The 27,997-nt window shown below is 44.5% G+C and overlaps 1 protein-coding gene across 1 annotated transcript in view; it reads right to left on the bottom strand.

Moving 5' to 3' along the window:
- The window catches only part of MEGF11 (multiple EGF like domains 11), a 307,153-nt gene that overhangs the window by 254,042 nt on the left and 25,114 nt on the right, over positions 1-27,997 (bottom strand). Inside the window, exon 2 of the mRNA XM_063314383.1 lies at positions 26,861-26,953. Within this exon, the coding sequence (XP_063170453.1) occupies positions 26,861-26,953 (93 nt within the window). The remainder of the gene's footprint in view (positions 1-26,860; positions 26,954-27,997) is intronic.

Genomic DNA, 27,997 nt, shown 5'->3' on the forward strand with positions numbered 1-27,997 from the left:
TCTCTCTCAAGACAGAAAGGAAGAAACACAAATTTCCATCTTCTCTGCAAAGCAGACAGCTTCAGCAAACAGACGGCAGCGTTGCCTCCAGCTTAGCTTCACAGTTTCCACTCAACAGAAGAGTTTCACTCCATCTCTCTCAAGCTCTTTTTCCCCTCTTCCTCTTCACCTTTGAAAGATTAATACCACATCTTTGTGTGTTCCATAATTTATGCTTGTCTGCAGCTCAAGCAGAAAAAAAGAAAAAGACGGTGGTTCCTTCTATCTGACCCGGAGCAAAGTTCTGACAGCCAGAGCCATGGAGGGAAACATCTAAATAGCTTCCATCAAGACTCACTGGATGCAACTGAGAAAGGTATTTGGGAGGTTGTAGACTTCCCAAGGCTTGTGGACCTGAATACTTAGCAGCTAAGGACAGCCATGGAAAGGAAAAGGTAAAGCTGATTATAAAAAGTCTTCAATTTCATTAGCTCAAAGATCTTCTGTAGATGGACTGAGACCTTCAGTAGGTCGGTGTCCTATTCTAAGCAGAGGTGGATCATCAGTACCACCACATTCTTTTGTAATGAGCTCCTCAGAGTTGGCAGTGATTGGAACAGCGTATAATCCTAGTAAACAAATAAATTGGAGATTGTTTTTAAAAAGACAGCCAGAGAGAGGAGGAGGAGGAGGAAACAGTCACAAAAGGGGAAATGCAAAAAACCTTCATTATAATGGGATCATATCAAGCTGGAACAAACCCACCTGAGAGGTGGAAAGATTGATACTGAATATTATGAAACTTGAAAAGGCATTTTTTAAGTCTTAAAATGGCTACAGAGCTGAAGCAAATCTGGATTGATCAGTTCTGAAAGCATCCTCAGAGAAGCACGGTGCTTTCTGAATTTTTAGCCAAGTATAAAGTAACAAGCCAGCTCCAGCAATTCACCCAAAAGATACCCCAATAAGATAGAAGGGAGGTGGGGGCGATTACTCCACTCTTGATTATTCTCTATCCTAAAGGCTTAATTAAAAGTGGCCTATAATTACAACAGCTAGAAGCAGCACCCATAAATTAATACAGAATATATAACCCAGAGGTCCATCATAGGCATGGTGTTTGATTAGACTTGACGATGGATTATCTGCCCATCCTACAAATTTCCAAACTCCAAGGGAGCCCTTGTTTATGCAGACCTTCAATTTCTTACAAAACAGACAGCAGGGATAGGGTGGGAGAAAAGCTTCATGAATTCATGAATTGCAGATTTTTTTTTTCTGGTCACAATCTTACAGCAGCAAAAATATGCAGCAAAAAAAGCCAAGTTGAGTTGTCAAGGGAGATAATTGGTTTTGACAGGCCTACAAGTCAATCCGTCACTGTTTTGCAACTTACTTGGAAATTGTCCCACAGTCGTGTCCCAAAGGACAGCTTGTAATCACTCGCAGGCTCCTATTAGGTGCTGAGTTAAATATCATTAGATCTCAGGTACCGCCAGAGCTCGATCGACGAGTACTAATGTGTTACTCTAACCTTCCCCATTACCTCAAGGACACACCAGCCTAGCAAAGGTTAGGACGATTATGGCTCAAATTGCAAATTGCTTGTAATCGAGAGAATTAAAGATGAGGTACGTTTCTGTGTGGCCTACGAAACGTTTTAAGAGGAACGGATGGAGAAAGATCTATTTAAAAATCATCTCCCTTTTGTATCCTCTATTTTAAAAGTTCGTTTCCGCGAAGAAAGAAAATTAAAGTGAACGAAATGAAAGGGATTCGTAAAACCCAAGTCAGTATTTGAATTAATAAAAAGCAAATTAAGGTGCCACTCAGTAACACCACAATGAAGCTATATTATTATATCGTATAAAAGAACAGGGTGGTATTTTAAGTCTATTTTTTTAAAGGTAATATGGATGGCAGGTTTATTTCCAAGGAGTTAAATACTAATTGCTTCACAAAAAAAGAGAATAAAAGTAATGTTGGACCCCAATATAATTCAGTTTTCCATAAGCTTAAAATTGTATTTGTATAATTCCCTTTGTTCAAGTTACATTTAAGGAATGTAAGTGAAAGAACTCTTTGAGATGATTTTTTAAAAATAGTCCTATTTAGAACAATGTGAGCAAAGTAGTACAGGAAAACTTCAACAATCTCTGTCCAATCTCCATTTCTTTTCATAAATATGGAAAGGGGTTCAAGAGGTTATCCAGGTACAATTGAACAACTCAGCTTTGAGGTTAACGCCACCTGAGTAATTTCTGGCAAATGTAAATGCAGACAAAAATATACTTAATTTTGTAATTTAATACCCAGAAAAGGGGAGAGAGACAACCAACCACAAAACTCTTGCTGTATTTATTGCAATTTGGGATTTGTATTTAATTGTCTTGACTCTTGGTGGCCACTGAAATTCATATAAGACACCATCTTGTGCTCTAAGAATCCCACACTCATCCCACATTGCCTGCCCTAAAGCCATCCCCCATGAGTCTTTAAAGGCACAGTGCAATTCCTTAGCTGAATGAATGAATGAATACACACACAAACACACACATCTATCTATCTATCTATCTATCTATCTATCTATCTATCTATCTATCTATCTATCTATCTATCATCTATCTCTGTTCAATCATGTCTGAATCTCAGCCTGGGCAAGTCCCTGCAGTTTTCTTGACAAGGTTTTTCAGAAGTGGTTTGCCATTGCCTCCTTTCCAGGGCTGAGAAAGAAGGACTGGCCCAGGGTCACCCAGCTGGCTTCATGCCTAAGGTGAGACTAGATCTCATGGTCTCCTGGCTTCTAGCCAGGTTCCTTAACCACTGCACCAGACTGGTTCTTAGCTGGATATACTCACTGGATTAAATGTTTGGCTTTGGCTCAGCATGGTATGTCAATCCAGCTATCATGGCCCAGCATTCTATCTAAATGCAGCCTATTGTGGTGTAGTCAACAATCATGGTTTTTAAAGCAGACCTGGGTTAGTAAGATGTTCGTTTTCAGCCAGTGAGTTCGATTGAGGATCTATTCCAGGACAGAAATAAAAAACAGACTGTGGAATAGACTGCCATTCTCATGATGGTAAAGTCAAAGTTGTAACAATTTGCCCAGATCCTGAAAGGTTTAGCCTCTTCTCTTTTTCAAACGCAGCCTTGCACAAAGAAAATAACCCAATAATTCACATTAACCAAATTGCAAACGTTCTAAGATTTGCAGGGTTTTCAACCCAACTTCTTCTCCTTCTCCTTCTCCTTCTCCTTCTCCTTCTCCTGCCCCTTCTTCTTTTTTCATCCAAACTGCTATACTAGCAGAAGCTATTTTCAATTGTTCAGTATTGTAGAGTCAATTCCACTAATGGCATTTTAATGGTGGCAATTAAACAAAAATCTCCCACTTAATCTGTCCGGACACATTGGCCACCTAAAACCAGTGGTCTTCCTTTTCCTTCTCTGTTCTCAAAGATCTAACAATCTGAAGCTCAGGCAACAACGAACCTATAAGAAAACCTTCACCAGCCTAGACCATTCCCAGAACAGCCATCATGGCTCAGAAATTCTGGCAGCTGATGTCCACATATCTGGGGGACACCACACTGGGGCAGGTGCTGTAAGAGGGCTGTAGCATGGTTGTGGTGAGGCCCTGAGAAAGACTAAGGCAAGTGATCAACTGGCACATGGTTGATGACAGAAGGGCAACGTTTGAAAGAAAAGGACTAGCCAAGGAAACCAAGTCATTGGAGAATGGGTAGGGAGGCACAAGGACAGTGTTTCTCAACCTTGGCAAGTTCTAGACATGCATACTTCAACTCCCACACTTCTCAACAATGGCCATACTGACTGGAGAATTCTGGGAGTTGAAGTCCACACATCTGAAAGCTTTCTAGGTTGGAAGACCTTGTACCAGAACCTCAAAACGAGTCAGTGATATAGAGGTTTTTAACAAGATTTTAACAGCAATGATCAGCAGAGGCATTCTTGCTCTGTCTTCTTACACGTGTTCTTTCTTGTCTTAAATAACGGAAATTCAGAGTTCAGTTTTGACCTTGTTAATAGTTGGAGAAACGCGTTGCGGAACAGGGCTCAGACTCCAAAAACTCGTCAAGAAAGAGGAATGGGTAGAGATACCACTATAAGAGGAATTGTGGCCTGGGGGCAAAGTCTTCTGATGAGAGAGCATAGAAATCTTATTAAACCAAGGAATAAATGAACCCCATTTTTTTCACAGGGAAGGTGCCACTTCAGTTCCTCCCATCTTGTTAAAGGCTTCCTGAGCGCCAAGCTAGGAAATGCACCTGTCACTTGGGGTATGAATATCAAACGAGATGCATGCACTGAAAGGCGGTTTCAGTCATCTATCTTAAGAGTCAGCAACATGCTATCTGGGGAAGCCCCAACATTTGCAGCATCCCTAAGCAGCAAATGAAAAAGTTAAAAATGGCAGAAATCTTAAGAGATTTTAGCATACACACAGTGAGTGTGAGCGTGTCAAAATCTCACTCGTGCAGTTTTGAAGGTCACATGAACATTATCTCAAAAGATTAGCAATCCCTGATTAATATATGGTACAATTCCTTCCATGTCAGGGTGAAAGGTTACTTTCTGTTTCCATTTTGTGCCAAGACTGCATCATGCATGATGCAACTTTCCCTGTTGCACAAGTACCGTGCTATGAACTATTATATTAAGATATGCAACAACATACCCTATTTCCCTAGGAACAAAAATTCCTGCTCAAATGCCACTAGTTAATGAGATCTGAAACCTTTAATCAGTCTGATTAGCAAATAAGAAAGGGCCTAACACAAAGGCTGGGTTCATATCTTGCTAAGCTATCACATGGTTTGCTTCTTTTGGTTAGTGTGTTGAGCGAACAAGACCACTGTGGTCTCTAAACCGTGGACTGTGATCCAACATGTTCTGCAAATGTCTACAATTAGAGTCAGTTCTATCTGCTGATGCAAACCACTCCATACTGATAGGAGAGCCAGTTTGGTCTAGCAGTTAAGGTGCTGGGCTAGAAACCAGGAGTCTGTGAGTTCTAGTCCCGCCTGAGGCACGAAACCTGGCTGGGTGCCCTTGGGCCAGTCCCTCTCTCTCAGCCCAAGAGCCAATCAGGCGTGGTAGGAGAGTTCTAGTCCCGCCTTAGGCACGAAAGCCGGCTGGAAAGAAACAAAAAACACTGGAAAGAAGCAGAGGCAAATCACTTCTGCCTAATTACTAATCCATTATGCGGCTGGATCTGTGAAGTCATCAAGTTGAGCTTGACTCAAATGAGTCTTTAGCTTTATCACAGTAGGTGAAAGCATTTAGCTGACCTTGAAAAAGAGGAGTAAAGTCAGATCTGGTTAATAGTTAGATGGGAGGTCACCAAGAAATCCCACAATTGTAGGCTAGGCTGGGAAATAATTTTTTTTTAATGGCAGAAGGCAGCAATTGCAACCCAGTTCTGCATTGTTGCTGAGAAACCATGGATGTGCCCATGAAGTCACCAGTGTCAAGCTCCTTTAGGAGACTTTACCTCTTATTAATTTGACGACAGAATATCTTTGCATTCTACCCCTTGGGGTCATTTATTTGACTGATGATTGAACTGGACTGGTTGGAGGAATCTTCACATTGCAAAGGCATTGCAAACGGGAAATTTTCGCTGACTCTTAGAAGACATCTATTCTCCAAATTAAAAATCTAGCAGTGATTAATTTACCTAATTACAGCAAACAAACAAACAAACAACTCCTGGGTAGAAAGCCATTCCAGTCCCCTATTTAAAAAGCAATTATATTCCAACACCACACAGACACACTCATCATCCCAAAGCAAGGAAGAAGGTAACGAACTTCAGATGCCTCCTTTGGCACCACCTGGGGTGGCTAAGAAAGCCACCTGACTTCAGAAACCATCAAGCATTCAGTTCATTTTCAATTTTCCCTTTCTGAAATTAAGAAGTATGCAAATGTAGATGCCAGCAGAAACGTCCCCAGTTTGATGGTTTTTAGATCTATTTGAGAAAATTGGAAGACCTCCAAGGTCCCTTTGAACCCTGTGATTCTATGAATTAAGGAGGAACGTCCTGGCTGTGAGAACTATGAAGCAATGGAACAGCTGGCCTCCCACAGTCGTGGGTGCTCCATCACTAGAGGTTTTCAAGAAAAGTCAGGACCATTTGACCAAAATGGTCTGAGGATTCCTGCACTGGCAGTGGGGTAAAGTAGGCCTCCAAGGTCCTTTCTAACCCCATGATTCTATGAAATCATGCTTGCCCCAACTGGCACAGGTACAACGCAAAATGTGTGAGAAAGGCCCAGGATGGGTCAATTTGCTCTGGCAGCAAAGAAAACAATCTCCGCTGGATGACCAGGAAAACCACTGCTCCCCATAGGATAGCAGGGCATGCTTTGAGCAAGTAGGGAGAGCTACATTTTGTACATATGGCCTCTGAGGGCCCCATGGCTGTTGTGGTCCTGTCTTCACTGAAGTGGGTGTGGTCAAACACTTGGGCCCATTTTCATGAAGGGTTTGTAGAGGGTCAGGAAAACCGTTTTAGCCTTTTAAACCCTCCAAAAATGGGGATATCCATGTAATTTGCAGGGATTTGCTGGTTTAAAGTGTAAAACAGGTGTCCCCCCCACAAAGACCCAAATGTTGGCTCTGCATCTTCAGAGATAATTTGGAACATCTGAAGGTTGTTGCAGATTGTGTTCTTACACTGGAGGAAGTTCCTTGGGCAAAATCTACCTTCAGTTTTATCATATTCACATATAGAAACGTATGTTTACCCCAAAAGAAGAGACGAATGTAAGATGATTCCCCCCAGAGAAGAGCAGAAAACAAATATACAAACACACACAGACATGTGCGTGTGTATGTGTGATGTCCAAGTTATTCTACCTTGTCAACCATGGGTGGCTAACTCCAGATGAAACAATCTTGCTGATTTCCATTCCTCCCCCATATAAATATGCATGTTTAGCACACTCGTATATATTTATGTATACGTGTATAACTATAAGAAGCCACACACCCCAAAAAGTGGGGCCAGGCCAGCCCCAAAGAACTTTATAGTATGTAACTGATAATTAAAGTGAGTTGCCTATAAAATAAAGGACCTCATTTGCAAAACTGATTAACCCCATCTGCACGTACTAAGCATTCCCTCTGCCTTACCTGGAAGCACATACATTCTAGCAGAAACAAACAAGAAACGGGGGGCCAGAATGGAAATGGGGTAAGGATAAGGGGTAGCACTAGGAAGAGAAAAGCAAAATGGGAATGAAGCTGAATGGAGATGAGGCAAAGGAACAGGTACCTGGATACCGAAAGAGTTAGAAGTTCTGCTTAGGCATTAAAAGGTAAAGGTAAAGGTTTCCCTTGACGTAAAGTCCAGTCGTGTCCGACTCTAGGGGGCGGTGCTCATCTCCGTTTCAAAGCCGAAGAGCCGGCGTTTGTCCGTAGACACTTCCGGGTCATGTGGCCAGCATGACGACACGGAACGCCATTACCTGCCCGCCGAAGCGGTACCTATTGATCTACTCACATTGGCATGTTTTCGAACTGCTAGGTGAGCAGGAGCTGGGACCAGCAACGGGAGCTCACCCCGCCGCACGGTTTCGAACCGCCGACCTTCCGATCGGCAGCTCAGCGGTTTAACCCGCAGCGCCACCGCGTCCCTGTGCTTAGGCATTAGGAAAGGGTTAAATTCACCAGGCAAACAGTCTTTCCAAGCAACGCCTTTCTTCAGTGCCATGTTTTTCAGTAACTGCTGTCCATACCCATTTGCCTCTCTTGCTCACTTCTTTGTTTTCAACAACACCTATTCTTATCAGCGAATATTAGGTGGCTCCCTCCCTCAGTGCATCAGTAATTGCTGGGCAGGGCGAGGAAAACCTCCTCTCTTTATTCAAGAAACACAGCCATTGCGACATAGGCCTAACGGCCTGCTGACACTTTCTCGAAGATGTCTGCTTTGGCACCCTGTTGAACAAATCCATATCAAGTTCTGATTCTGATGCAAGGTACGACTGACCATCATCCTGTGGCTGCAAATGCACTGAAAAACTACCTTCCAATTTCTCAGTCACTTGTTGCCACTTGAGAAATAAAGGAAGATTCTCAAGAAAGGGCTAAACCTGGAGTGTGCGGGTACCGATTCCCTGGTGGAGAAACCGGAGAACTGTATTGATAGAAATAGCGTGGATGGGTTATCTGTGTAGCTCACCCCTCACTGTATGAAGTCCTTTACTCATATCCCCACATTTCCCACCTTCTCATGCTGACGTAAACATTTGCATCAAGGTACCAGATCGCGTCCTATGTTATCTCTATGTATCCGCTGCAGACGCAACGGACTCTCTGATTAGTGAGGGAGGGGCAAATTACAACCCTCCAAAGTATCTAATTTTGAAGGCTCACGTTTGTCTTCCTGTTCCTGGTGCAGTCACTGTACCACACTCAGGTGGCTTTCCTGCCACGTGCATTTTTTCACCTTCTCTTTCCACTTTACCAACCTCCCCCTCAACTTTTCTACTACCCCCAGCAAACCAAGATTTTCTTTTCCTTGTTCACCAGGCAAGCAATCAGACTCTGCAGGAAGTCCCCAAGAATATTCCCGTCCAACACTGCAGAACGGGAGACCCGGTGGCTGAAAGGCATCTCAGAAAAGAGAACTTTCAGTAGATCGGGGGTGTTCAGTTCTACAAAGCCAGAATCAGCTTCCTGCCCCCCCCCCCGATGGAGCCACATTTCCAAGCCTTTATCCAAAATGGACAAAAATAGGAGTCGGGATGCAACACTGACTTTCTCGATTTTTTTCCACCCACCTTCATTCATTTTCCTTCACAGAAAGAAGTTCTTCTGGAAGGGAATCACTTTCAGTGCATTATATTTAAACATAAAAGAATGTTTATGGAGCATACCGAGCGAACGACAACAATAAAATAGATCTTTACATCCTTCATAAACACTTTGCAGGCCGGGAGAGCAGATGAATGCCTCTCGAGCAGCCACGCTCATGGAGATCTCCCTTCTGCTGTCAGATGATTACAGCTGGTTTACAATCAGGAGACCCTTCCGAGCTTCATGCTAAATGAGGAGGCTGATAAAAAGGCATTTCAGCTCACCCCCAGCTGAGCTGTTCTTACTTGCTCAGAGAGGCTTTTCTTCTTTCAAAGCCATGAAAAAGCAAGAGCTCATTTGCTCGGCTTCCCTATTGGGTCTGTTGTTTCTCCTGTAAAGGTCTCCTTCTGCTGCCTGTCTCATATTGGGGAGAAAAATCAGAGAATAGCAACATCTCTTTTCAGCGGCTGACTGAAGCATGTGCAAAACTCTTGCTGCATCCTGCACCTTCGTCTCTCCAACGTCAGGTGCAATGTCCCAATGGGCATCCTGGTGGCCCCTTTGACTAGCCCTCCCAAGGGCCTTGGATATAAGGAAGGACCTGGCTGTGGGCATCAACCAGCTACGGACCCCTCTGGGATTTCCTTTTACTAATTTAAAGCGTCTTTAATTTAAAAAATGTGGGGCCCTGTCGCAAAGCATAACGCTACCTTCTAGCTATGTACGCATGCCCAGCGATGTGGCACCCAGAGGCATTTTCAGAAAAGACTACTTGATAGGGCAATGAAGTCCCGGGTCTGGCTGGAATTGTGTCCACCTGTCCAGGAAGAAAGTGTCGAAGTAAGCACAATAGTAAGAGAGTGTGAGAGCAACTGCAGTATTGTGACTTTGGGCAAACGGGTACCTTCTGAGTGGCCAACACCACTGTGGTAGCCATTTTGTGAATGTGCCCTCAACATGTTCTCAAAATTCTACCTGCACCTACCAGGTGGGTCTTTAAAAATGTAGACATTCATGGATTCTGGCCAGGATAGAGCTGCACAGACTCATCCCAGGATGATGGGGAACATGAAGACATTAGATTGGCCAAGCATGGTGCTAGTGGTAGGGGTCTGGCCTTCTCTTATTCACAAAATGGAGCAAGTTTCAGGTCATAATCTGTGGAGTCAGACACAAATCTGAGGTCTTCCTTCAACGCCAGCTTTGTGAGACCCATGCACTGTCCACATGACTTACTCTGGCCTATAACAGTGATGAGAGAGATGGTCTGCTGCTCTTAGGCAAGATGCTTCCCCAACCTTGAATGCAACTGATATCATCTGACCTGTAAAAGATGTCCTCCAAGAATGGGACAGTTCATGATCAGCAATGTTGTAATTTTATTATTATTTTACTGCAACACTGGCAATACAAAGCCTACAAATGCTGTCTCAACCATGCCATTCCTAGAAGGCAGAAACAGAATTCCAGCCTCAAAAATTTTTTTTAACCAAGTTAATTACAAAAACACCACAATCTCATGAGACTTCAGAGCAAGAATGACAAAACCAAACCAGAGTTTAAAGTAAGAATGCTGCAGTCTTGTAATAATGATTTTAATTTTTAAATATGCTGCACAACCAACTACACGGTACCTGAGAAGACTGTCAACTCCTGTGTTAATATGTTTTTCATATGGTAAGGCTTTATAACTACATACTGTACTTGGATGCTTGTCCCATTCTACTGGCATGCTCTTTGGGTTAACATCAAAACTAGAAGACAACTCTTGTGAATTAAATTAAATTAAATAAAGGACAGAAGAACATCAGCAAAGCATGGCTTGATTGGCCAACCAGTCCATTTAGTCCACTCTCCTGAGCACTACAGCGGTCAATCAGATGCATTTCTGTAGAGAGTAAGGGAGGTGACCTTGACAGAAATATGCAAGAATTAATATCTCAGCAAAGGGGCTGAAACATTAAGACCTGGGCAACAAGATAGTATTTGGAAGCGGCTCAGGTAAATACTGTACCTCCCTGATTCACCATAGCATAAGAAAGAGGGGAGATACAGCACAGTCATAGAATCATAGGATTGGAAGGGACTTTGGAGGTCTTCTAGTCCAACCCCCTGCCCAAGGCAGGAGTCCTCATACCATCTTGGACAAATGGCTGTCCAATCTTTTCTTGAAAACCTCCAGCAATTGAGCACCCACAACAAGCTGTTCCACTGGTTAATAGTTCTCACAGTCAGGAAATTCCTCCTTGTGTCCAGGCTGGAGCTCCCTCTGATGAGCTTCCACCCATGGCTTCTCGTCCCACCCTCAAGTGCCATGGAGAATAAATTGATGCCCTTCAGGTATGGGAAGGCCGCTATCACATCTCCCCTAAACATACACAGTTCCTTTAGCCGTTCTTCATAGGATTCAGCCTCCAGACCCCTGACCATCTTTGCTGCTCTTCTCTGCACTCTTTCCAGGGCCTCAGCATCTTTTTGTATTGTGGTGACCAGAATACAATCAGACTTGCAAGATTCTGTTATTATAGCCTATCTCAATAAAGTATCCAGTCTTCCTGTGGAGATGATTTTCTAACCTGGTCTCCTTAGAAGGGCTGACAATTCCAGAAACTCACAAACACAGACAGGAAAGCTGCTGCCCTTTTCCATTATTGCATCCTCTCCAGAAAAACAAGTCTGCTGGGTTCTGTACACCTAACTGGCTTCGCTTTCCATTCCTCCCTCATTCTCTTATCTTCCAACTTGACAAGAGTTGGATTGGACCCACAATTCTACCTCCGCAAACATGCAACAAGTTCACGCAAACCTATTTGGCGGCCACCTTGCTGAAATGAGAAAGGTCACCCCAACCAGTTTGATTTAGAGGGCTGGAGATAGAAAAAAGGCCCTGCTGTAAAGGACTTCCCATCAGCCTTCATAGTTCTGAGAAGCCATCTGTTACCATGGACCTCAGCGCTGGGTGATGAATGCAGACACCTCCAGCAGGGAAAATTTTTCACAAGAAGGACAATCAGATCATTTCAGAAGCTTCAAAAATCTTTCCTTTGAGCAAACCCATTCAATTAATGATTCACTTTCAACTGCAACCTTTACAACTGCCATCCCAAACAAGGCACAGCTGGGCAAAATAAATAAATAAATAAATAAACAAACCCACAGTTAGCAAGCGGCATCAAGCAAATCAAATCCACGCACGTTTGCACCTTTTATTCACCACTGAGCCAAAAGGGAAGGCATGGAAAGGAAGAGCAGAATTCGAAAACCTTCTCTGCTGCTGAGCAGAAACACAACCACACATGGAGCTGAAGATCTCCAGGGTGGCATACGACAGCTTCCAACCCCTCAGTCACTTTATGCCTGGTGTCATCTGGTCAAAGTGATGCTCAGTCAACTTTGCAAGCATGCTCCCTTCAAGGGAGTTGACAATTTCTAAACGTTAGGATGTCTCTGCCATCGGTGCATCAAAGTCCCTTAAGGGACAGGTCCTTCACTTTTCTACCAACCTTGGAACAATGAGTCTCAAGGTATGCCTTTGGGCAAAGTAGCTGCCCATGGGCTAGAGATGGACAAACAACAGCTCAAGGGACACCCCATGTTTTCGCCCCCAGAATGAGTGGGTTAACCTTTTTGGATTTTTTTTTTAATTTGGTGAGTTCAGGAGAAGTTTAAGTGTCGGGTGGGTGGCATGAAACCTTGTGGAGGCTCAGGACCAGTGTTTCTCAAACTTCACAACTTTAAGACATGTGGACTTCAACTCCCAGAATTCCCCAGCCGGCTTAGTCATATTACCTCTAGGGTTTGATACTACTAGATACTACTACATACTACTGGGACTATGTTATAGGGTGTGATGACAGAAATCTTGGAAACTGGCCAAAGTTTCCCTCTGCCCTTCCCTCCACCCCCTCTCCCAATACCAAACAGAATCAAGGTGGTGTTATTTGGAGTCTCTCTTCTGCTTCCAGCATCAAAACTCCAGCCTCCAAATGTCCAGGGGTAGACCCTTCAACAGAACCGCACTGAGACATTATCCTGGTCGTTCTGACCTTTGCTGCTGCATGTGCACAGCAAAGATAAAGATGAAATAGGTTCTTGTTTCAAAGACAGCTTGTTCCAAGAAGTCAGATGAAAACCATCCTATCTGTATAGATTACTGACCAAGCTGTCACTGGCTGGTCCTAAAATTTCTTCCTCTTTCTCTCCCCATCCCCCCTTGCCCTCTCATTTTCCGACGAAGGATCCTTGCGGTTACTTGCTTCCCCTTACACCATCATGAACAAGCAAACAACCTCTAAATTAAAATGCTTGTGACTCAGACTGAATTGGCAGCCCTATATGACACCAAGGCGACCAGCTGGAAAATCTACTTTATTTTTCATTTCTTGCCTTCTGAGTTAAAGTCATTTCAAAATCTGGAGCTGTTGGGCTGAAAGACTGCAAAAGGCTGCAAACAGCAGGACCAAACATTGCACTGAAATGCCAAATGATGAGAGCCGCTGATGGCCTCAAACCCAGATGATGTAAACAGATGCTGTCCTTAAATACCACCAGGAGCTCTTCAGCAATGTTCATCCGAGGCAACACAATAAAGCTTGAGTCACGCTTACCTAAGATACTTTTTGTTCCTCTACCCAAGCTTTAGGGCAGCTTATATAACATCACATCCTTCATACCACACAGGCTGAAGTGTTTGATTCACACTAAATTCTAAAGTCAAGTTAACAAACCCCAATTGCTGTCTTTTCGTAACCTGTAATGCACATGGAAATAAACCATATGATTGCTTAATACACTGACTCAGTTTATATGACACCCTAACGTGGTTCCCACAACACACTGAGCCAGAAACGGTGAAACCCTATTTTAGCCTTTGCTTGCTTGTTATGCAAAGCCACTCAGTAAGTGGCTGGCTGAAAGCTACTTGATTATTTCAGGCAAAGGGAAGGAGATGCTTCAGTTGTACTTCCAGGTTATTTCCCAAGTGGGGTGTGTCTGTGTGTTCCATGTGGGTGTGTCACAAAAGTCAAGATGGTGGCCATAACCACACAATGGAGAGCCAGTTTGGTGTAGTGGTGAAGGTGCTGGCCTAGAAACCAGGAGACTGTGAGTTCTAGTCCTCCCTCATCAAAGCCAGCTGGGTGACCTCGAGCCAGTCCCTCTCTCTCAGCCCAAGAGCCAATCAGGCATAGTAGAAGAGTTCTAGTCCCGCCTGAGGCACAAAAGCTGTCTGGGTGCCCTTGGGCCACTCCCTCTCTCTCAGCCCAAGAGCCAATCAGGCGTGGTAGGAGAGTTCTAGTCCCGCCTTAGGCACAAACGCCGGCTGGGTGCCCTTGGGCCAGTCCCTCTCTCTCAGCCCAAGAGCCAATCAGGCGTGGTAGGAGAGTTCTAGTCCCGCCTTAGGCACGAAAGCCGGCTGGGTGCCCTTGGGCCAGTCCCTCTCTCTCAGCCCAAGAGCCAATCAGGCATAGTAGGAGAGTTCTAGTCCCGCCTGAGGTACAAAAGCTGTCTGGGTGCCCTTGGGCCACTCCCTCTCTCTCAGCCCAAGAGCCAATCAGGCGTGGTAGGAGAGTTCTAGTCCTGCCTTAGGCACAAACGCCGGCTGGGTGCCCTTGGGCCAGTCCCTCTCTCTCAGCCCAAGAGCCAATCAGGCATGGTAGGAGAGTTCTAGTCCTGCCTTAGGCACAAACGCCGGCTGGGTGCCCTTGGGCCAGTCCCTGTCTCTCAGCCCAAGAGCCAATCAGGCGTGGTATGAGAGTTCTAGTCCCGCCTTAGACCTGAAAGCTGGCTGGGTGACTTTGGCCAGTCCCTCCTCACTTCAGCCGAACCCACCTCACAGGGTTGTTGTTGTGGGGAAAATAGAAGGCAGGCGTATTAGGTATATTCTTCACCTTGAATTGACCAAAGTATTTTAAAAGTGGGAAGAAATAGTAGCAGTAGTAGTAATACTACTACTACTACTACTAATAGCCCCATATCTTTTTCATGTGCATTGGGGAAGATCTACAATCCCATGGCCATGGTTGACATCCTGAACTTTTATACACGAAACCCAACCCCTGTGGATGCTCCCCACTCCTCCTTCCTTTGCCAAAATTTATGGGCTGCCCTGTTGGATTTCTACCTCTGAAGCAACTTTGCTTGCTCACAAAACCAACACAGGTGAACTTCAGAACAAACCTCACTGCTGCAGTGGGGTTGGTCGTATTACCTCTAGGGAAAATACACCAGATTGTCAAACACTATTAAATTGTTAGAAACTAAAGACCACCCATAAAACTGGTAAATTTCAGTGTGGGAAGGATCTGTCTATCACAGCGTTTCTCAATCTCAGCAACTTTAAGATGTGTGGACTTCACATCTTATGCAGGCTGGGGGATTCTGGGAGTTGAAGTCCACACATCTTAAAGTTGCTGAGATTGAGAAACACTGATCTATCATCTATCTATCATCTGTCTGTCTGTCTGTCTGTCTGTCTGTCTGTCTGTCGATGAGTGTACTCAACACTAAGCACGTTTTAGCATCAGTCCAGGATAAGATGCTTAGCAGTCTATACATTTCCAAAAGACATGCCTAATTGTTCCTAGCACTTGTTTGCAAGTCCCACTCCTTCTTGGCCAGTAATCCACTTGTTTGCAAGTCCCACTCCTTCTTGGCCAGTAATCCCAGCCCCTTTAGAATGGCTGGCCAGCTGTGACTTCTTAAATATGCATTTCAAAGAAAATTGAAAGTGCACAGTAGCTTGACCAGGGTCAAACCTACGACATGTAGTCCGTTTGTTCCTAAATTGAAATCCTTACATGCTTGCAAGAAACGAAAATGAGAACCACAACAGGAGGGTGGGGACTGCACCAAGCCTTCTCCATCTCAGTGACTGCAGGCTGGTAGGGAGAGTTAACCATTCCAACCGCCCACCCATGTTTGGGTGGAACACAAAGACATGGCTGACACACATCAACTTAAAATAAGACGTAGTGTGCGTTTGAGTCATACACAAAGTCTATCCACAGTATAACTCACTGTCCGTGTTCATACAACAAAGCTGGACGCAGCTAAAATGGAGTTGGACTTTGCATTTCATGTGTTACGAACCCTGCCATTACCTTACGGCATGTTGTTTGAATCAGACCATCATGTCAAGTTATAATATGATGTCAGTTCCAACCCAACTCCCATCAGCTCGAGGGCTGGGCTGGGCATTGTGTGCGTTGTTGAAGGCCAACTCCAGAAGTAGGGGGAGGCAGGACCCAAGATAGATCTGCTAGGCCCCTAGGCCCCTCCAGATGCAAAAAAGAGAAGGGAAGGGACATGGCGCCATCCCCTCCTGGGGTCAAAAGAAATGTTGGTGGGCCATGCATGGCCCCTGTGTAGCTCCTGGCTAACTTGTTTGGGCACAACAGCTGTGTTTTGTTAATCCAGGTTGTTTAAGGCTTAATGTGTAGTGTGTTGCATGAACCCAGCTGGTTTATTATGCAAACCAGATAATTAAATTCAAATCCTAGAATGCCCCATCGAGTCCAATCATCACTATGTGGTGCTTAAGAACAAGCGGGGCAACACAACTTTTCACATAGCAAAGGTACCATTATACCAAAGGGAGCTTTGCAGAAGATCATGTAAATGACATACTTCTGTACTCGTTTTGCTGATAATGATCAATGTCTGTCTGTCTGTCATTCCTAACCACAAGTCCCATCTGCTTATAACAGGCATATTCCCAGGAGTCTGCCTCTCTCCCCAGGAAGCCAGAAACCAACCTGCTGTGCCATTAAAACTAATTGCTTTGAAACAATTGAGTAGGTGAGCACAACACTTCCACACTGAGAGTTCCCTGCTTCCCTTTCACCTCTGAACAACCCAAATGAACACAACCACACAATCCAAATGAACAGAACTTGAAAGTGGGGAGGAGAGGGGGGAGAGATAAATGTGATCTGGGAAGGAGGAGCTGACTATCAATTTCATCCTGCAGATATTTTTCATGTAAGCCTTGAAAGTACTTTTTATTCACCAGTTGCTTTTGTTAAAACTCTGGTCACTTCTCTCCTGATTGTTATGGTAATGAAGCTTTAATGTATGACTTGTTGCTGGTGCAAAATGAAAGCAAGACCTGTAGGCAACTCGAGCAGGGTGGCAATCAGCGTGCACTAAAAGAAAGGTGGTGGGGTCACCCCGCATTAAATACGGCATAGACCTCCTCCCATTATTGACAAACTGTTTGTCTAAAAGTCATTTTGTCCTTGACAAGTACGAATTCTTCCACAGGAATTATGTCAGGAGGAAGGCAGGGCCAGAAATGTCTTGGATTGTGGCATTTGCACAGGTGCGCTCTGTCCCAGCGGTAGGTCGGCATAACCCAATGATGTTGTCATTTAGGCTGTTCTTGTTTGCATTTAGGGAAAAAAAATGAGGAGAAGAAAAAATAGTTATCAATGAAGCAAGAACCCTGGTAGATTTAATACAAGAATACAGGAAGCCACCTTTATTTATTTTTCAGGTATGTGTTAGATTTATAGCCTGCCTTTCCTCCCGAAGCTCATGGCAGCAAACATCACCCTTCCTCCTCCGATTTTTCCTACAATGACATCCCAGGGATGTCAGCAGAGCTGAGAGGCAGCTCCTTGGTCACCTGGTCATCCTGGGTCTGATCAACTCCTTAACCATCCCTCCGCATGGGCTTTCCCTCTAAATTGGGCATCTCATTAAACCCTGGTTCAGATCAATCATGGTTTAGTGGCTGAACCATCATGGCTGGATCCACACATACTTTAATACAGTGTTTCTCAACCTTGGGAACTTTAAGCTGTGTGGACTTCAACTCCCAGAATGCATGGCTGGCTGGGGAATTCTGGGGGTTGAAGTCCACACAGCTTGAAGTTGCCAAGGTTGAGAAACACTGCTTTAATAAATCATGGTTTACAAATTATACTGAGTAATTTTAAACCTGGCAAGGTATTGGCATATAGGCCTGTGCAATGCTCTGAGCCAAGGGCAGGAGGGCCTTCCAGAGCCTTCAGTGGTCATCCCAAGAGAACTTTCCACATGGAAAAATTGTGCTCTAAACAAGAGACAGATTTCTTTGCTAACTCAGGATGAACGACACCCCAACTCTGCCAGCCCCACTCCCTCCTCGGCCATCCATAGTTCTTACATTCTCAGATTTTCAAGTATGTTCAGGTATATTCCAGCCTGGAAAAAAAAAAGAATTGGGGAACTTCTTCTACCCTGTTCTGCCCTACAAACATTTCAACCACTCTAAGCTTCCTTTCAAAAGCTGAACCTCATTCAGCCTCTTTCTCAAGGCTCCTTTTCTGCTTCGTTTTTGCTTTGCACTTTTGTTTTGCTCACAAGTTCAACTTTTTTCTCACACCCCCACCTCCCCCGCTTTTTGAAAAGTCCAAATGAATGTCTGAACACACACATTTCTTAGCCTGGAGGCATTGTGATGTGTTCTTACAAACATTTTTTTCCTAATTAAATCACTCGTGTAAATTATTTTCGCTAAGGGGCATTTTTTTAATGCATACTTTTTCTCTCTGCAAGTGTAGCACCAAATCTAGGGAGGGGGGAGAATACTGAAGTTTATAGCATCTCAGGTGCAACTCCTGGCCTGAGAATCAGATAGCTGGGCAAACGGTAGAATTCCTTTCCCCTTCCTGAGCATCAAGAAGGCCCTGCTGGGCTGTGCTAAGCATACAGTTGCCCCAGTATTCTGTTTCTGTCAGTGGCCATCCAGGTTCCTTTGCAAACGATCCGCCCCTGTTCCACATCCAGCCAGCATCCAGTATTCATCATCCAGTCTAGTCTCCGAATGCCTAAACTTGCCCACCGTCAATCTGGCTAACGCTCTGCAATGCCATCTGAGCCCGTGGCACCACTGTTCCTCTGCGCCTATTCTCCACCTTTCACCGATCAACTTCATTCACTCCAACTGCGGATACTATCAAAGGAGGAGGAAATGTGTCTTCGTACCACGTCTCTCCATACTATTCATAAATAACCTTATTAAGAAATCCCTTTTCTACACTGAGTAGCACCACTTTCACACACAACAGATACTCATGTAGCCACTTAAGGCTTTGGACGGTGCCATTGAATTCCGGAAGCAAATTGGAGCTTTCTGATTGTGCATTTTTAGAACAACTCAAACTGCAGTGAAAGTGTGTTATTTTCAGTTTTAAAATCCTAAAGACATTTTTTTTAAAAAACCAGACTGAAAATTTCAACTCATCTTCTGTGGTAAGATTAGTGATTCACCAGCCACATGCCTTGGAGGTCATAAAAAATAACAAAAGAAAAAAGAAACACAGCCCCGAGAAGAAGAAAAAGCTGCACAATCCAGCTTTTTGATTGTGGAGAAAAATAGTTCAACTTCTGGATCTGCATTTCTTCCCAACTTTATGACATCTCTGTTGAAACATGGCAACCAGATCAATTCACAATTTTCCATAGGTTGGTGAACCATGGATTTAAACACAGACATTACTGTAGCTGGCAATCTTATTTCAACTTTTTTTTCCTAATAAGACCAGACACTGAGACCTTTCTAACATCCATTGCATAGCTAGGCATTTAAGAGCACCTTTTTCTGTCTGTTAGAAACTGTGCTAGTTAGTAAAGATGGAACTTCCTCTCTGAGAAGTCTAAAATGAACTCATCTGAGTGGACCAGGACAGAAGTAACTTTTGGACATTCCACTTCCCCAAATTTTGCACTGTAGCCCTTAGCTCAAAACATGCCAAAAACCATGTAAGAATACATATTTTAGAATAAAACACATTTAGTAATTCACAGAAAGAAAATACTTTGAGAAATGCCTATCATAATTTATGGTAACAATCAGGCTGAGAAATAAAAGGTAGTCTGTCAAAATATCCCTTACAAAGAACAGATGAATGCAGGGGTGTTTTCAGGGCATGGTCAATAAAGTCAGGATGGCAGTTGTATCAGTGCAATGGAGGCTCCATCTGTTTTTTTATATGAAGCTCATAAAAAAGAGGCAGAGCTTGGATCACACCATTGCGGCTGCCATCTTAAGTCTTTGGACCATCCCTTGTGGACACCCCTGGATGGATGTTTCGGTGCCAGGTTTATGAAGGAAAAGGGCAGTTGGTCCAGTTTTGCATTCTGGAAAAAAAAAGGTTCAAGCAACTCCCAGAGCCCCTTTCTTCCTTAATGAATTCACTCATCCAAGAGAATGGAATTGTGCCTTTTCAGTTCCAAAATTCTGTATCCTTATTCAGTGCAACTTTGTGTGAATCTTGCTCCCTTGATGGCGCTCTGCTATTAGGGGTTTAACAAAGATGGGTATTAAGATTTTCACTTTTTCTTCAAATAATTAAATGCCTATTTTAGTATAAATAGGTTGTTTATGTATATTATGTATATTTTGTTAAAATATTCAAAGACATGTTCATGTTCTTTAAGTCACTGATTAATATTTAGAAAAAATATCCCAAACTGTATCCAAAACTGATGAGGTCTACAAATAGAGCAATCTGCGCAGTGAATGTTCGGATGCAAAGTAGGTATAATGTTATACTGTTGATTGTATTATTGCTATTATAAAGTAAAAGAAGAGCAAGTTTCTACTATAACATAATTAAAATTTAAAGATGCACCTATGGGAAACAAACCAGAGAAGAAATAAATGGAGGCGTTGAGTCAACAGGGAAGAAAGAATACTTGGATGAGGATTGTTGGTCCAAGGGCTCACAGACAAGGTGGGGGCTGAGGAGAAGTGGGATAGCAAAGGCCATCATCGTTTGCCCCGTGGGGTACAAGGAACCGAGGAAAAGCGGTGGTCCCCATCCAAGACCTGCCCAAAGGGGCACCATCCACATCAAATGTATCTTCTAAGTCCAGGCAGGAGAGACGGTGCTTCCTGACGTCTTCCCAGCCTTACTCCTTAACACCGCAGAGGTGCTGTGTCATTTGAGGGTATCAGCCCTATGAGGTAGGCCAGATCAGAAAATCGACTCCATGGGAAGACTAGAGCTATCCAATGTTCCTGAAACATTGCAACGGTTCCCATGCCGTGCTGGTGCTGACCCATGTTGTTGTACAGGAGGGGGCTGCTGCTGCTCCTTGGTGCCAGGCAGCGAGCTGGATGATGGGAGTCTGGAGGAACACATGCTTGGGCTATCTCGACTGGTCAAGGACGTTACCCGAAGGCTGCCGGCAACCGTTAGGAACACCTGCAGGGGGGTGGAGTTGTACTGACTCTGGGGGGAGGGGTTTGGGATGGCTTGGGAATTAATTGGGAGAAATCCCGCACTTTTAGTATTCTCAGCTTTGCCTGCGTTTCTGCATACTATTCATCACTAAATTAGAAATCCATAGAATATCTGCTGTGTGAGTCTGCGTGTCATTTTGAATAGGCAGTCATTACATATCCTTTACTGAGATGGGCTGCAATAACAGCACCTTGCAAACCTGACTGTGCCTTTCCTCCCCCCCCCCCCATCTTGTAACCCAGTGAATCAGGGAGGACCCTGCCTGAGCCTCTTCCAAATGCTGTCTTGCTTCCCAGGACTTAAGGAAGGTTTTGCCCTCGCTTTGCTTATGTACTGCTTCTTGCCTATTTCTCTCTAGGCCACCTCCCTGATTCTCTGTTTAGGGATCTGGGAAGAAAGGCTTCCAAGCAAGAGACCCTTCCCACTAGCTCATCCTGCGCTGCCCAGCCCTTCTTCCCACCTCCATTTGCCTGAGACCAGGACTATCCCACCCTTTCCCTTCAAGACCATGGGAAGGACCAATCCGTGTGGCACTGGTCAGACCACGCCTGGAATACCGTGTTGAATTCTGGTCACCACAATGCTGAGGAATTAGAAAGAGAGCAGAGAAGAGCAACAAAGATGGTGGGAGGCTTGGAGGCTAAACCTTATGAAGGACAGTTAACAAAACCGGGGATGTTCAACCTAAAGAAGAGAAGGCTAAGGGGAGACACGAGAGCACTCTTCCGACACTTGGAGGGACATCCCAGGGAAGAGGGTGTGGATTCTTTCTCCATTGTGCCTGAGGGGAAGAACCAATGGAGGGAGATCCCCTTTATAGAGGGAGATCCAAACTGAAAATAAGGAGGAATTTCTTGATGTGAGAGCTCTTCAGCAGCGGACTAGCCTGTCTCCTGGAGTCATGAGGTGTAATGGCATGTGGGAATGACCTTGGGAGACGGGGCAAAGAGATGCTGCCTAGGGAATGGCCAGATGAGAGAGAGCATAGCCCACAGCTGCATAATGGGTGGAGAAAGAGGCTCAGAAGGGACCTTCCCTAAAGGAGACAGGGGGAGAATTGTACTTTCGGATTTGCAGGATTCTGTTAATGTAGCCTTACAATAAAGTAGAATTAGCTCATCTGGTCGTGTTTCCTGTCTGGTCTACCTGGGAAGGCTGACATGGGGGCTCCGTCACTGGAGGCTTTCAAGCAAAGGTTGGACAGCCATTTGTCTGGGATGGTCTGAGGATTTCTGCCCTGAACAGAGGGCTGGACTAGAAGATCTTCAAGATCCGTTCCAACGCTATTATTTTCCACTGCCCTGGCCTGTTTTTCAATAGCAGCACTACTGCCCCTCCTAAGGCAGGGAGGCCCTCTGTTTGCAAATTGCCCACTCAGATTTTCTGCCCAAAGATTGGTACAGCTCGTAAAAGGCCTTCAAACCTCCAAGACCAACAAATGCAGTAATTCTTTTTAATAAGAAAGAATACACTGAGATTTCAAGGCTAATGGGAGGTCTCATTTGTAAAGGCTACTGGGGAACAGTTAATTTAGGAGTTGGCTAATGTTCTTTTCCTGAAAGTCCTTAAAAAAAACCCCAAAGAAACCAAACCTTTCATAAATGATATATATTGGATTGTTGCCCAGTGAGGAAATACAAGTTATGAATAATGTTTCTACCTCCATCATTGTCAGCGTTTTAATATTCCTAATTACTTTTAAAAGCTACAATATTTAAGATAGGAAATCCTCTAGCTTTAAATTTTGAAAAAAGATTCCATGGTTAGCCCCTTTTCCTAAATCATTTGATGAGGTTTGCCCTAGCTGTGCACGGTTAGAGAACGTGCCTTGCATTTCTCAGCCTACTCAGATTTTATTTATATATTGATTGATTGGATTTATCTCCTGCCTTTCATTCTTTCAGGAGCTCAAGGCAACTTACAGAAGACCTCATTCTTCCCAGCAACAACCCCTTGTGAGAAAGGCTGAACTGAGTAAGAGTGCCTGGACCAAAGTCCTCCAGTGAATTTACAGTATCTGACCAGAAGCTGGGTATTCTGCTCCTACCCCCACTACACCTGATCGGTTCTTGGGCTGAGAGGGAGGGCCTGCCCCAGAGTCAGCCAATGAGCTTCCACGTGTGAGGAGAGACCTAGAACCTGGGTCTCCCTCTTCCTGGTCCAGGACCTTCACCACTAACCCATAGTGGCTGTTGGGCTTAGAGGGAGGAACTAGCCCAAAGCCCCCCAGGGAATCTCCGTGGCTGATGAGAGTCTAGAATTTAAGTCTTCCTGCTCCAGGACCTTCACCACCACTGGCTCTCTGGTTGTTTTATGAATCACGCTTATGTGCAGAAGCTTTCAGGGATGTGGGATCAATTGGAGAAGAAGGGATTGCCATAGCTGCCTTTAACTGCCAGAGGATCCTCTGCTCTTCCCATGGTTCCTTCCTTCATCCTTCCCTGGGACAACAGTGCCATCATTCACCTCCTGGCTGGCCATCCAGCCCTGCTATACGCATTACTCTGAGCAGGTGGACCCCGTATCTACTGCACAATGGGCCATTCCGAGAAACCTTCAGAGCCAAGCTTACTCAGATGACCAATCCAGTTGCAATAATGCAGAGAAGATGGGAGCTTTCTCTTGAATCCCTGCTTGTGCTGGTTCACCCCCCAAAAGGACTCCTGCATTTCACCTAACAGTACAGCTGGCCCACAATCCCACTTTGCACCATGCCTGACCAGGAAGAAAGCTAAAGAGTTGCACCAGAGGTTCAACTCCTCTTTACTACGCCCACTTGAGGTTTTGTTATGCAAAACCCTTTTTTTCCTGCCAGGCTAAAATCTTGAAATCTTACCCATGAAGCAAGGGCCCATTGTATTCATGGGTGAAGAATAAAGGATCTCAAAAAGAAGAGATGATGATAAAAAGGGTAACTCAGAAGAACAAGACTGCTGGCCAATATTTCACAATCATTTTTACAGAGGGCTTTTTAAAAGCTTGCTAATAATAGCAACTCAGTATTTCATGCAAACTTCCTCATTCTTTCCAGTCTTCTTTTGAGTGTGTGCGCATGCATGCATAGGTGTCTGTGCATGTTTTCTTAAGATAAGAAAATGTAATCTCCTTAAGGTGTTGTCTGCCTTGGTTTTTGTTATGCAGGCAGGCAGGGAAAATTGGGGTACAGCCCTGTAGCAAACCATGTGCCTTTCTCTGCCCCAGATTCAGTCTCTTACTGCCATGCTTGGAAAGGCATCAGCACAGCATTAGCCCGGAAGGGGCTTTCCTGTATCATTGGTGTACAATCTGAGGAATCAGGACCATAAAGCCTTGGGCATGAATCCCAGAGATCTTTGTTTTCCAATGTGATTTTTTTTTGTCCTCAAGTCAGACTTCACTCTTGGTGACTACATGGACAAGTCCCTGCAATTTTCTAGCCAGAATTTCTTGGAGTGGTTTGCCCTTGCCAGAGCTGAGAAAGAGAGATTGTCTGAAAGTCATCCAGCTGGCTTTGTGCCCAGGGCAGGACTAGAACTCACAGACTCATGGTTTCTAGTCCGGCACCTTCACCACTAGACCAAACTGGCTGTCAATGCATGGACAAGTCCCGGCAGTTTCCTTGGCAAGATTTCAGAAGGCAAGATTTTGCCTTTGCCTTCTTCCTAGGGCTGAGAGAGAGAGACTGGCCCAAGGTGACCCAGCTGGCTTCCAGGTTTCCTTCTCCTAATCCAGCACCTTAATCACTAGACAAAAGTATACCCTTGAGTCATTCTTGGCAGTTACCCAGACAAGGCCACACAGTTTTCTTTGCTGGAAGTGGTTTGCCCTTGTCTCCTTCCTGGAGCTGAGAGAGAGGGACTGGCCCGAAGTCATCCAACCGCTTCATGCCTAAATCAGGGCTAGAACTCATAGGCACCTGGTTTCTAGGCAGGCACCTTAACCACTACCCCAAACTGGCTCTCTTATCATCAAGTACAGCCCTTGTCTGATATAAATGCCACACCATGTATCTAAAGGATGCTTAAGGAATCCAGCCTTGCAAATTCAGTATTGCAAGCCACTCCGAGCACCGTAAGGTAACAGAACATGGTAGTGAAGGAAGGAAAAAGTGAATTCAATTACCACGCAGACAAACTGGATCTTCATCTACTAGATAGATCAGAACAGCCAACCTCACACTGGCCCCTCTACTTGTGCAGGGATCAGAAATTCAGAATTCCAGTGACTGAGATGCTTGTCTCAAGGAGCAGTTTCTAAGGAGGGATTGGTTTCTCAGGGAGCAGCAGAAAGCTAGAACACAACATCATAGGGAACCCTGTCCTATTGCCAGTGTTGAAGAAAGAATCAACAGCTTGGCCATGTGGCTCCTCTGAAGGGAGCTGGGAGATGCACTGAAGTGCCTTGTTCATTAAACTTCTCCAGATGTCACTTCCTTTCTTCAGAAGCCTTATGGCCATTTTGGATTTCCTGAGAGAGAGCCTCCACCTGCTATTCTCTTTTCTGCCTCCTTGGTCCTCTGCCTAGCCCACCTGCACAACCACACTGGATGCAGAGATGAGATGCATCATGTTGATCTCCAGCAGTGACTTCAGCCAACCTTCACAGCTGAACCTGAACCAAGGGTACCACCACAAAAGGACATGGCAGCATGAATCATCTGGGGAAAACGTCCCAGAAGTATCGTTCTATTATCCTCATCCTTGTTGTAGATACTTGTCAAAATTTCTGATCAATAATGCAAAGAGGAGGCAGTCTGTCTACTCAGTAAATTAATTGCAGTATCTTCCCCCCCCCCTTTGGAACCAGGCTGCTCTAGCAGAGTTAACAAGCTTTGTTCCATTATAACAGCAACAGATACATCATCATAGTTTGCATAACACACCAGTGTTGACTTTGGATGCTACACTAGGCTTCTGCTTTACCAAAAACTCACAGAGCCAGCAGATAGACTAATTTGCCAATTAAGAAGACATTACATGAATTAAGGCTTCTAGAAAAAGAAGGATCTGAATACAGCAGACAAATACAGCAGATTCTTTCAATAGGAAATAGCCAAGTGACTGGCAGTGAATCCGACAATTTCACCCCCACCACTCCACACACACACACACCTTTCTCCCCTGGAAAATAAGGCCATGATTGTGAAAATAAGGCCACACATCACAAGAAGAGAAACTTCAAAATAGCTCCTACACAGTTCAGAGACCTTAAATAGGTCAGTGCTTCACTGTGACTGTCACAGCCTTGGACTCAGCCCAGGTAAAAGGTGTTTTAGAGGCTCATCAGACAGTTCCTGGAAAAGGGGATAATTCAAACTGACAGGGAGAGGAGAAGAATAAGTGTGTCTGTGTGGTTCACCCAGGATCTTGGCACAGATATAAGCTAATGAGTGTCTGCAACCTCTTTGTCCAGCCACATTGCATTTAGTAATCACACCGACAACCAATTTTCTAGTTTGGAGGAGAATTCCATCCTCCCACCTTGAAAGCCAAAAAGGACCCCAGAGCCAGCGAATGCCATGCTTTCTCTGCGGCAGCTCAGCCCCAAGGGAAGAGGCTTGGACACTGAACAATGAATGACTAATAGCACATGGATGACATTTTTAAAAAACGACTTTGCAGAAAAGTATCTAAGAATAAAACAGTAACAGGACCACTGCTTTCTTGGAACGATCCTTATCTCAAAATAGAAACACGGCATTTTAAGGCAGGGATTTATCATGGATACAGTCCACTTCGAAGACAGCTCTTCTATTGTTTGAAACATAAGCCACTGTTGTAGAAGGCAGGTTATTTCATAATTACGGGATACAGAGACATCCTTGCTCTGCTACTCACCACTGGAACAGTCCGGCCCTCCCCATCCTGGTTCGCAGTGACAAGTGTCAGGAGAAACACACCGTCCATGGACACATTCCTCAGTGCAGAGAGCTAGGAACAGAAAGAGACATGTATTACATCAGTGCTATGGGCCAGAAAAGCTAGGCAGAACATGTGCATGCTATTATTAAAATTTCAAGCAGCCTAGTTCGCTCCAATACATTTTTTTTAAATTGCCAGAAAATGTTTGTCAATTGACAAATGTGCAGGATGTCCTGAGCCAAGACACTTGGGACTCTTGAAATTAAAAGTTTGGTGTGGCAGGCCTTGGAGTGCCACCTTCAGCATGCCTCTCAAAAGCTAAGTGTGACCCTCACCCTGGGAAAAGGCAGCTAATAAGCTATGATTTAGATTAACACATCTTTGAAAGATTCTGACAATCCAGCAAGCTGCCACCAGTTGAAAACCAAGGCAGATTGATCTAATTGTCCCAGGATAGTGAACCCTGATTATAGTGGCTGTTCTTCTGATTCCTGGTAAGACTTTTTTGCAGCCCCATCCAGAGACAAAGGGGACTGTCAGCCCCACTAGGTAGACCAGACCAGGAAATCAACTCCACAGGAAGGTTAAAACTACTTTTATTGAGATTGGCTTTAATAACAGAATCTTGCAAGTCTGCCTGTGCTGCACCACCTCCCCCTTCTTATACTCCAGGGAATTAGGGAGGTGTCTGATGAGCTGCTTCCAAATGTTATCTGACTATTCTAGACTTTAAAAATACTTCAACCCCTTTTGCCTATGTAACAGTTCCTGCAGATCTCCATCAAGGTCATCTTCCCTACTCTTTACACTAAGCCTGGAGGCAAAGGTGGTTCAGCCCCACTGACCTAGGGTCAGGGTCTCATCCCCAAGCCAACATCCAAACTCCTCTTTGTGGCCAGAGGCATCCATAGTCCCCACCACCACCATCAATATAGCAGCTGTGACTCAACAATTGAAGCCCCACCATTTTTTACGTGTGTCCCACATGGGATCCACATAAAAAATAGAAGGGGGTTCATGCAGTTAAAACCCCCATCCTAATTAGTTTGACCTCTCCCTGCAGGTGCCCCTTAACTATTTCTTTATTTATTTATTAGATTTGTATGGCTGCCC

Source organism: Candoia aspera, chromosome 13 (assembly GCF_035149785.1).
Source record: "Candoia aspera isolate rCanAsp1 chromosome 13, rCanAsp1.hap2, whole genome shotgun sequence".
Lineage (NCBI taxonomy): Eukaryota > Metazoa > Chordata > Lepidosauria > Squamata > Boidae > Candoia > Candoia aspera.